General features: G+C 51.9%; 1 protein-coding gene across 1 annotated transcript in view; it reads left to right on the top strand.

Annotated features, from left to right (window-relative positions):
• Window positions 1-3,183: 3,183 nt before the first annotated feature.
• Window positions 3,184-11,519, top strand: part of LOC308046429 (ankyrin repeat and fibronectin type-III domain-containing protein 1-like) — a gene marked incomplete at its 5' end in the record, with an annotated part of 178,025 nt that continues 169,689 nt past the window's right edge. The window contains one exon of the mRNA XM_080354251.1: window positions 3,184-3,302. Coding sequence (XP_080210377.1) covers window positions 3,184-3,302 — 119 coding nt within the window. The remainder of the gene's footprint in view (window positions 3,303-11,519) is intronic.

Raw genomic sequence — 11,519 nt, 5'->3', positions numbered from 1 at the left:
CTGTTTCACTTATAAAGTGCTTCATTCTACTTTCACTTAAAGTGGGAAGCTGACTTTCGCATCACTGAGTACATGGCTGCAAACTGTAGCACAGCAGATTGTTAATGTGAAATTAGAGATATTTCAGCAATATCTCAGCATATTGCTTCTGTTGCTTAATAAAAAGCACGGAGCTCCTCTGGGTGAGAGACTCGTGTGACAGGCCCATCTTGAAGGGCTGACCATGTCATTCCTTGAGCGGGGAAAGGCCTGAGGGCTGTTCCTGTGCCTTCGAGGAAAGGAGGCAGCTTTTCCCTTGCACAAAGTCACCAGAGGAAAACCAGAGGTTAAAACACAGTGGAGAGATGTGGGAGTTTGTTCTGCTTCTGCCCCAGCGCTCATTGTGCTTCCAGCCAGCTGGGTCCCCAGCGAGCCTGCTCAGGGGACTGGAATGAACTGGGGGGCTGTAGGGCAGCAGTCCCCTCTGGAGTATCACTTTTTGATCACAGATGGAGGTGTTTATAGAGTTGTCTGAGCTTTTAGACATTGGTACCTTGAATCCCACCACCTCCAGCTACCTACACGTGAGGTTTAATGCAGGCGGAGGTTCCTCCTGCTTGTTTTCCAGGTGCGGCACTGTTGGGCTCACAGAGTACGCTGGGAAGAGCTGTGACTTCTGCCTGCCTGGGATGGGACTGCAGAAGTATGGGTGTCTCTGGCCGTAGGGGTGTCCCCCGTGCAGCTGGGGTGCTGGGGAAGACTGCCCCATCAGTGTGGCTAATCCTTCTGCTGCTTTTTCTACAGTCTTCCAAATTGCCCTTTTGTCCCCAAACAATGCTGCTTTGCAAATGGCAAAGGAGGCACCCTGGGGAAGTGCTGCTGCTCTTCTGCCTTCCTGCCTGGTGCTGTGGCAGAAAAAAGGAGAAGAGGGATTCAAATTAACCTCCCTCATCCTCTCCACTGCTCCTGCTGCCCAGCCCCTCTCCTGTTGCCTTGGCATAGCTCACAGCAGATAACATCTCTGCCAGGTAACCGCTGCTATCCTCTTCCAAAGGCATGTGTGTGCCTTCACCCAGCTGCTTCTATAAAAGCCAGCATTACAGCTTTCCTCTATGGCAGGGAAACAAGAGTTGTCCCCTTCTGTCTCCTGCTTGTCTGGTCTCCCCCTCGGCTGCTTTTCCGCTGCCTCCTGGCAGCCCCCCCGTGCTCCTCCGGCTTCTCTGACCTCCTTTGACATGTTGCATTTCACTGCGGCTGGTAACGGGGAGCTGATGAGAGATAAGAGGGGTGACAGTGTTACCAGCTTACGCGGTGCCTGAAAGAGCCAGGGAGCAGATGCTCTGCCTCAGCCCTCTCCGCAAGCGAATCGATTTTAGGAAGCGCCCTGGATGAACCCCCCTGCCGGCAGCGGTGGAGCCCATCGGAGGGAGAAGGTGGGAGATGAAGGGGGGTGGCTGCGGAGCAGCGGGTAGACAGCTTTATTTTCCCAGCTGTGAGAGGGAAGTGAGCCCGAGCTCTCCCTCCCGATGTGTGAGTGGGAGGGAGAAGGTGCTGAGGGACCACAAACCCGCCTGGCAGAGGGGCTGGCCGGGTCCCCCCCATGCATCGCCAGCCCCCTGCTGAGTGCACAGGTTTGTGCTGTTTTGCCGGGATGAATGTCAGTGCTTGGAGTGGGGAGGCAGCAAGCGGAGATGGTTCAAACAATTTAAAAGCCTCCCCTCTTTCCCCCGCAAAGAACCGCGGGCAGGGATGGTGACGGTGGCTCAGAGTCACAGGCGGCCGCGCGGGGTGGGCAGCTGCCCAGTGACTGTGGGGCTCATGCTCCGTGGGGCGTATCCGGCTGCTTCAGGCGTTTAATTTGGAGCGGGAAGCTGAACCAGAGCCTGGAGGAAAATAAGGGAGGATGGAAATGGGGCTCGGCAAGGCGCACAGCAGGATTTCAGCAGCGGATGGTCGGTGGAGCAGGCTGCTTGCAGCGAATGGCTCTAAGCAGGGAAATAGCAATGAATTGGGGTTTGTTTATTTTTTTTAACATGGCATCCGCAACAGAGAGATCAAGAAGATGTGAAGGTAGCTTGCTGGTCTTCCAGTTGAGTTAATGCTGGTTTTCTTTGCTGTTTTCTCGAGGATCTCTTGCCATGGTTGGGAGTTTTGGTCAGACACCCCTTCCCCTGGATGCGCTTCACTGACTTAATCTGCCTTTGCTCTGTGGGGCTGTAGCTTTTTTTATTTTTTATTTTTTTTTGGAAGCCCTTGTTTTTCCTCCGCCCAGCTGGCGTCAGGCACTGAGGATGCAGAGACAAGTGCTCCTGACTAGGGGAGGCTTGGCAGTAGGATTTCCCTTCGGGTTAGCAGCATCCCTTTATCTGCTGTCTGCTGTAGAGAGGCTTTGTGCTGGAGCTTGGAGAAGCAGAGCCCGCAGGTGACCTCTGTCTGGATCAGACTCGCTTTAAATGTCTGTCTCTCCCCTTGTGCTCAGGTGTTTGGTGACAGGCTGGAAAAATGTGTTAGGTGGGTGCTGCTGGAGGCTAAGGGGTGCCTTCTGCTTTGGAAAACAGAGAGAGGAAAACTGTTGAACTCTGAATAGCTGCAAGAAGAACAAGTGGGGATCATCTCTACCTACTGTGCTGATCTCTGTATGCTTTAAGAACAGACCCTTTGGAAATTCATCTGAACAGCTGATTTTTTTTTTTTGGGGGGGGTCTTTCATCGTTTTCTGATCCGGACGGCGTCTCCTCGCCTGGCTGGTGGCCACTGCAGCTGCTCTGGGCCACCTTCCCACAGGCCTGCCGAGTGGCTGCTCATCATGGGGGCTTGCAGACCTGTGCCATTGCTACTGAGAGATCCTTTCTAGCAGGCGCTATTATTTTTCAGCCCCTACTCTTTAATTCAGCTCTGCAGCATCACAATACATAAGTGTGCAGACACCAGCTCCTTTCGTGCAACCCAGTGCCTGCGGTTGGCTTCCAGCCCTCAGAATTTGAGGGCTTGCCATGGAGCACTCTGTGGACTGTCCAACAAGTAATTCTTGGCTGATCTCCTCCTGCCTGGTGCCGTTTCTCGCTCTCTGACTCGCAGCGCTCCCTTCCTGGTCCTGTGTGCTGACGGAGTGTGCGGGGTAGCGAGTGCAGCCGCGCCGTAGCATGCATGAGCGTGCAGTGGGACCGGCGCCCAGGGACACAGGTGGGAGCACACTTGGACGCCATGGCTTCGTTTGGGAAGTTGACAGAGTACTTCAGCCTGAGGAAGTCGAGAACGGAGCTGCGCTCTGGGCGGCGGAGCCGGCGAAGCGGGAGTTATTGCTGTAGTGTCACCGAGTGCAGGTACGGGGTGGCAGTGGCCCTTCTGTCCTGGCACCTCTGTGTGTGCTTGGGAGCTGTGGGGTGGGAGATGCAGTCCTTGATGTTTTGCTTTCCCTTTCCCTCTCTGGGGGCTGGGAGCAAGCCAAGAGCTCTGGAAGCATCACCTTGGTCCTGTCTGGGGCTTCTGAGTGGCTCATTGCCACAGGATGTCTCTGGCAGGCTCCGTGCCCCTGTGTCTGTATCCCTGTCCAGGGCACATCCCAGGTGTTGGTGGTACATCTTGGGTGTCTACTGAGTAACCATGTGCATGTGTACCTGCTTGTCTCTGTCTTCTGCTTTCTGCGTTATGCTGCTGCACTGTCTCCTCATTATGGTAGCAAGGTTATTGCACTGCAACTGCCCTTCCTTCCTTCTGCCTCTCAGGTGCAAACTCTCTGCCTGCACAGGCACCAAGAAGTGGCTTCACAGGTGGAGCTGAAAGCGTGTGTGTACATGGTGCTGATGGAGCCTCCTGGCAAGCAGCAGCGAGGAGGGGTTGGGGGCTCTCTCAGTTGCGGCTGGGGACAGGGTGCAATAGGAAGGGGGCTCCTCTGGGTAGACACACACAGTTCATCATCAGCTTGTTTGGGGTGCAAATTGGTAAGGGGAACAGGTTGGGAACTGGGAGGGGTGGCCTTGGGCTGACTGGAAGTCCCCTGGGAGTGTGCTGCCATTGGGGTGTTCAGGGTCATGCTGGGAGGCAGCAAGGCCAGCACCAGCTGTAGGGTGAACATGTCCTTGTTTTGCAATGTAAACAGTTATTGCAATTAAGAAAATTGCTCTGTGCCTGGGCAGTGTATCTCTCCTTGGATATTACAAGCAGTTTGTGGGACATAGCTGGCACTTGATGCTGCTCTGGGCTTCTCCCCTTAATGACAGCTCATGGTGGGGCAGAGGCTTACCAGCCTGAGCAGTGTGTATCCCCAAATCCTCCTGCTGATCAGCATGCTGTGCCCCCCTGCTTCTGGAGGAGTGTGAATCTATGTGGGGATATGTGGGGGGAAAAAATAGCACCAACATATCCACTCACCTTCTTCCCTGGTTATTGAGCATCTCATGCTCTGTGAAGGTTATTAAAGTATCTGTGCAGATCAAAAAGAAGTTGGAGGTCTGTCACTTGGGCCCCTCTGTGTTGCTGCTGAGATGTGTTGTGCTCTTGCTGTCTCCCCTCTTCACTCAGCGCTTACAGGAGATGGTCGCCTCTTCCCTGCTCACTCAAAGCATGGCACAGTTTCTCCAGAAATGCATAAGTGTTCATTGCTGAGCCAGGAGCTTTGTTCAGCTCTTACTTGGTATTGTGGACAGAAACTCTGTTTTCTGCCTGTGGGTTTTTGCTGAGCTCATGCAGAACTGGGTGCAAGGAAGGTTGGTTCTTCAGGTGCTGCCTGAAGCACCTCAGCTCTGCAGAGCACCACATGGAGAGTGAGTGTGTGCCATGTCTTGTCCTCTCTGTGGCATGAGGAAGGTGAGGAGGGGCTCCTGGGTGCACCATATCTATCCTCTATGCACGGGGTGCTACAGTCTTAGATCTTGTGGTTTTAGGGTAGTTGGGTGGTTTCCTATGTAAAGGGAGATGTCATGGTACCTTCCTAGCTCTGGGGCATTAGCCACAAAAGTGATGTTGCTGATGTGTAGCTCATGTATCAGATTTCTTTGGGGGGTGCCGAGTGTGGGCATGATTGAGTGCTTCCCTTGTTCTGGAGTGTGGCTCGCCATGCCTCGGTCTCAGCTGTTGAAGCTCTGCGCTGTGTGGGGCCGGAGGATGTGGTTCTCCCAAGCAGAGGTTTCCACGTGTGTCTGGGTGGCACCACTGTGGCCAAGCTCTGCCCTCTCCTTCCCAGGTTTTGTCCCCAGAGCCAGGCAGCTCCTCCAGGCTGACGCATCCCAGTGCCTCTAACTCCCCAGGGACAGGGCTCGAGTGCACCTGCGGATATTGAGCCTGTTCCCTTGATTGCACATGGTTGATTATGGAAGTAAAAATAAGTGTTGATTGAAGTATGGGATGCTTTTGAAATCAGTGTCACTTTTCGCCTAAGCTACTTGAGATTTTGCCGTCTTTGCCCCGTCCCTGATGTCTGTACATTGAGAAGCCCCAGGTGAGACCCTTGACTGAAACTGAACTGGCTGAAGAGCTGAATGCAAATTAAAGGCATCTGTTCTCATGTCTGGCCCTGTCCTTTCTCTAGGTGGTTCTTTTTCTAGCTCTGATGAACAACTTTCAGGTTTTATTTAATTTCTTCACGCTAATATGGGGGATTGGACTAGATGATCTTCTGAGGTCCCTTCCAATCCCAAACATACTGTAATTAAACAAGGAATAGAAATGCTCACACCCCACATTTCCATGTGTATGGAGGTACTGGAGATCCTGCATCCCAGGCTGGCAGTGTGATGTGTAACAGACCCCAGGAGCCCTGTCCTTGCCTTCATGTGGCTCAGGGCAGCAGGGCTCCCACTGCTCTCGCCAAAACCGTGTGTTCCCATGGGACTACCGCAAACAGATGTAGGTGGCAGGTCCCCAGTAAAGAGGATGCACTAACTGGAATTATTAAATTCTAAATATAGGACTAGGTTCCATGCATTCTCATAGGACCTAATAGATATTAGCAGGCGTGTAGTTATGGTCTTCAGTAATATGCCTGCATTTTTAAGCTACGCCTCCAGATAAAGCAGTGCTTATGAGGTAGGTTGAGTAAGTCTGCCTGATTTGGGAATTTGTGGGTTCAAACTTATGCACAAAAGAGGAGCACGATAGTAGCGTTGTCTCTCCCCATGTTTAGATGTTCTCAGGCAAACATGTTGCTTGCGGGAGCTCTTCAACCTCCAATGTGTCCCATGCCCTCCTGCTCTGCTGTGATTTACACCTTTGCTGTTATGTCAGCTGGAGGCTTTTCCAACCCGAGACTCACCAGCTATGCTCAGCAGGAGGATGGATGCTCTGCTCTGGCATGGTTGCTCCAAGTTATTACATCACTTGGACAGTCAGGTCACTGGGGGCTGAGAGGCTACAGGTGTGACAAGCTGGAGATCAGAGTGTCCCCAGCATGCAGCTTGTGATTGAATGTAAACATACCAGCCAGAGCTTATCTCAGGAAAGTGTGTGTGCTATTTATTTGCAGTAACTTTTTTCAATCTAGTAGAAGCACTGATGGATGAAGCAAATGCTCAACATGACTGATTTTGGAGCTGTACTGCCTTGTGCAGGATGGAGGACGAGAGCATCGCAGAGGTTGATTTCTCTGCAGCTCAGAGGCTGTAGTGCTGGATGCGGATGTCTGTGGGCAAAAGGCAGGAGGGGCTGAGGGTGCTACTAAGGTTTGGGGGTTTTGTTCTTTGTGTTGTCTTGTGGTGCCAGCCTTGAAGTACTTGTGCCAGCTCTCTGCATGTTTGGCAGGACAGATAGAGGGGGTCTGCTGCTGGCATGGAGGAGTAATGAAAGGAAAAGACAGGTTATATAAAATAGCTTATCTATTTAGTCAGCTATTTTTAAACTGAAAGGGCTGAACAACTAATTTTGGGTTCCTGCAGCTTTTGAAAGCGCATCAGAAAACTGAGAAGGCTATTATCTTGTAACCAGGCTGAGAAAAAGGCCTTGCTCTGCTGCGTGTGCTGGGGCAGGCTCCTGGCTGAGCTGAAGTTTATGAAGCAGGCTGGTGCCTTTCCAGGCGGCTGGTGACAGCCAAGGCTGCTTATCAGCAATCCAGCCTGGCAGAGTCCTGGACTGAAGTCCTGGGAAGACGGGGATCTGGTGTCACCTGGTGGAGTTAACCATTTTTGGAGAATTTCTCAAGGAGACTCTTGGAGTTGATCTCTGCCTGAATGCAGTGCCAGCAAGTAGAAGCCCCCCAGGAATGCCAGTCCTTTTGTGGGAGCTGTGACTCGCAGCAGTAACAAATGGCATGTCATTAAAAATCCCAAATGAATGCTGTCTAGGGTGGCTTTTGGGAGGCGTCTTGTTCTCCAGGCACAAACTCTGAGGCTGTTTGATTTAGTGGCTTTCTCTCTGTCCCAGTACCATTCTTAGCTAGATCTGCTCACCTGGCTTTGGGAGACTGATGACACCTTCCCTCTTTGACAGCTGTCACTTCTCCCCTCCTCTGTGGTCCCCAGAGCCCTGTACATTCCCCACGGAGTGGGACTGATGTGTACCTGGAGTGCCAACCTGGTTATGGAGAAGATCTTCAGGATGGGGGAAGAAGGAGAAGAAATTAGTGCCTAGTTTTAGATCTTGTGTCCCTCTTTGGGGGAGAACTCTGGCTATGGAGGCAACAGAGCTGAAGACCTGTGAGAACTTAAGGGTTGAAGAGCCTCTGTCCTTGGTGGACACCAGGAGAGGAGCTCTTTCCTGGTGATGTGACCTGTGGTGAAACCCCGGGAAGTTGAGCTTGGAAAATGGGGATGAGAGGTGCTTGGCTTGTGCTAAGCCAGAGAGTGGGCAGGGTGTTTGCTTTATGGTTTCAGTGCCTTTTCTCTCAATACCTGAGTTGGTGATTGGAAGACAGTGTTAATTAGCAATGAATTAAATTATCTAAGAATTAAATTACATAAAAATTCCAACTTGCCCAACCCATTTTGCCCATGTCATTAGATGATCTCCAGCTGAAGGAATGGTGCTGTGGGTGATGCTCCAAGCTTTGGACTTGCAGGGGGAGCAGAGGTGGGTCTGGGTGTCCCTGCTCTTCTGTTGGACTTGGTCCTTGTGGGAGGCTGGACTGAGGAGCTGCTCTGGGAGCTGTTACCTCCCCTCCTTTGGGGGTATTTTCACACTGATATCCTGATCCATGTTCATTGCTTTGTGGTTTGATGGACTTTGAGGTAGGTGAGTGGGGAGGGGTAGTAGGCAATATTTTCCTGGCAGGATTGTGCTTAGTTGTTTTTGGGTGTTTAAAAATATCTCTTCAGCTCTGGCAGTGCATTTATGTTCAAGCATGTGGCTATGATGGCAAAGAGGAGGAGGAACTGGCAAGTTTTGGGGCTGGAAAACTGCACGGAAGGAGCAAATCTTGTGTTAGCTGCACACAGCATGAGAAAAATGGCAGCAAGTCTTTCACCTCTGGCTAACAGTGCAACCTTGCAAGAGTCCCCATTTGTCATCCACTGTACAGTCCACCCATCAAATCTGTATATCTCCAATTTAGAGAGAAGGACCTTGTGGGGGACTATGTCAAAGGCCTTATAGAAGTTCAGACAGACAACATCTGTAGGTCTTCCCTTACCCACTGATGTAGTCACTCCATCCCTTTTTCCAGTCCCCAGGGACTTCATCTGACTGTCACGACTTCTCAAATATCATGGAGAGTGGCTTGGCAACTTCATCAGTCAGTTTCCTTGGGACTCTGGGGTGCATCTCGTCAGGTCCTGCGAACTAATGTGTATTCAGGTTCCTTGGGTTGTCACAAACCTGATCTTTTAGAGTGAGGGGACTCATTGCCCAAAGTTGCATGAGACACGGTTCTGGGGACTGAGCCCACTCCTTCCAAGTCCAAATACGTGAGTTTTTGGTCAATTCTGGCTGTTTTAAATACATGTAAGAGTCAGAGCTGTTAGGAGGGAGCAAGCAGCCAGTTGGGGTGTGCAGAACAGTGGGGCAGTGCCTGGAGCTCCAGAGGAGCCTCTGTCCATCTGCCAGCCCCTATAGATGCTCAAGTCTGTCTTGTGCACCCACCTGCAGCATATTTAGTCTTGTAAATACATGCATGTGGACCATTTTCCCCGAGTACTGTATCCTGCCCGCAAAGGGCACTGAGGGTCTCATACATGGCTGATAGTTTGACTGACTTTCCCCCCTTTGTTTTTTGACATGTTTTGAACAAAAGCTTTCTGCTTCCAAATGACATGCCAATATGGAAAGATGCCTGCATTTTAAAAGAGAAAACAAAGGTCTGCATCTTTCCTGCTTAGCCAGTATCATTTGCATGGCTCTGCAAAAACAGGAGAAAGCTTTGAGCTGCAGCTGAAAACTTCAGCTCTTTTCAGGTGGGGAGATGCTTGGCTGGGGAGCTGGATGGAGGGTCACAGGGTCCTTCGGGGTGCGTGGTTGGATGGATGGATCCTTGTCCTCAAGTGCAGCTTACGTGTGGTTGAGTGAAGCTTGTTTGAAATTGGGAGTGCTGCTGCTGTTCTTTCCCACCTCGCCTGGCATCGCAGCGCTGTGTGGTTGTGGCTCTTGGGGTGACCACTGCCTTTCAGCTCTTGCGTTTTGCAGCTGCCTCCTTCACCCCCCGTGCTGGTGGTGTGTGGTGGGGTGAAGTACACCTCCTCCCCTCTCCTCAGCTTTCCCCCAGGCTGTGCGAGTGCCACATCCCTGGTGTCTCACAAAGATGACAAGCTGTCAGATGTAAACGGTTCTGTGTTGCGAGCAGAGCAGTGGTGCCATGGGAGGAAATGACATTTAGCTTTTGTTGCCTGATTGAGCTGCCTGGGCTTTGCATATTAAACCTAAAGAGGCTTTTTAGCTTTGCTCTCTGCAGTTGTTTGCATCACTGTGACTGTGATCTAGCAGGAAGGGCTTGGGGAGCAGAAATCTCTTTTCCCATCAAATGTATCCTTGCCAAGGATACCACCAGAACCTGACACGTCCTGGTTCTCCATGGTGGTTTCTGTGCACTGGGGGATGCCTGGGTGCCTTTTCAGTTCCAGCACCCTCGGTCTCACCGTGGGCTGCAGGCTCCCTCCTTTCTGGCACAGTTGTGGTGCCTGACACCGGCATGGTAATGGTGGGGCTGTGTGGACAGAGTCCATTGTGCCTTGTTTCTCTGGTCTGCTCTGCCTGTTGATGCTCCTCAAGAGCCTGCAGGTAGAGGTGTGTTTAAGTTCTCTCTTATGAAAGCACAGGCACATGTGGGCCTGGGAGCTGGCTGGGAAATTCCAGCTTTCTGGATCGGACAGGCTGGAAAAGCACACCTGAGCTCCCAGTGTTGTACTGATGGGTTTTGGGGCCATGTTGTATCCAGAGCTAAAGGACATGTGTTCTTCCTTTATGCCTAGCTTCTGGCCTCCTTTTAAAGCTAATCTTTGGGACAGGAGATGAGGTTTGGAGATGACTGTTTTCTGCGCAAGCTGAAGCTAATCTTTGCCTGGATTAGGCAGCAAAAAAATAGTCATCCTTTATTTTGGAATGGCATTGGATGATGTAGCAGGAGGAAGGGGAAGTTATGCTGGTATTAAAGGGAATTACATATGTAGCATGACTACAGAAAACTTCTTCAGCAGAAAGCCTTGGCCTGTGAGTCACGGTTGCTAGAAAGACTGTTTGATTCCTCATTCACCCACTGTTTTGGCACTGAGTCACAACTGGGTGGGTGTGCAGGTAGGAAACAGAAGCACCAGCAATACACACCGGGACTTGCGCACGGAGAAGGGGAAGGAAGTGATTTCAGACAGCGGATGTGAATTTTAACAGCTTCTAATAAAAGCGGTGGCTGGTAAGAGGGTGATTTCTGAATGGAGGGTTGTCCTGGTTTGCCCTTCTCAGCCTGCTCCTGCCTATGCAGGGCAGCCCTGGGCATGAGGGACATTTCTTGCTTTGCTCATGGAGCAAATGCTGCTCCCCAGCTGGGACTGGGTTTTGAGGGGGCCCTGCCAGGCTCAAGGGGGCTATGGGAATGTTGTCTGCCCTGCTAAGGGCTGTCAAGTTATCTGGTGGCATCAGCATTGCCTGCCTTTGGAGGTGAAGGGAAGGGACTTTGTGTGCCTCAAGGAGATGTTGAGCTGAATGGTGCATGGGGAGCCCATGAGGATGGGGGGCAGAACCTGGGGGAGCAGGGAGGAGATGCCATTGTGATTTGGAGGGGTCTGAGCACAGAGTATCCTCTGTCCATCACCCTGCTGGTGTGCTCGGCACCCTGGTGCAGGAGGCTGAGCAGGGGAGGACCTGTCCTGCAAACAGCCACCTGTCCTTGGATGCTGAGGGACTTCCTAAAAGTGACCAGCCTTGACCTGGCCCCCATGCAGGGGTGGGATATCAGAGACAGAGCAGTGATGTGCCCAGCCTGGCACCCTCCTGTGGGGAAGCTCAATGAGTGGGTTATCTCCTTCAAACCCCTTGCTGGGGGAACAGCCAGCGCAGGAGGAGAGGGCTGTTCCTGAGAGAGCATCCAGCTGATGTTCTCCTGCAGGAGCTGGGCTGAGATCACAGAATCACAGAGATGGGGATCCTGGAGAGTTGGAGAGGAAAGGGGTTGGGTTGACAAAGGGGAC

Source organism: Nesoenas mayeri, assembly GCF_963082525.1.
Source record: "Nesoenas mayeri genome assembly, chromosome: 15".
NCBI classification, from domain to species: domain Eukaryota; kingdom Metazoa; phylum Chordata; class Aves; order Columbiformes; family Columbidae; genus Nesoenas; species Nesoenas mayeri.
This window is presented reverse-complemented; position numbering and strand designations above follow the sequence as displayed.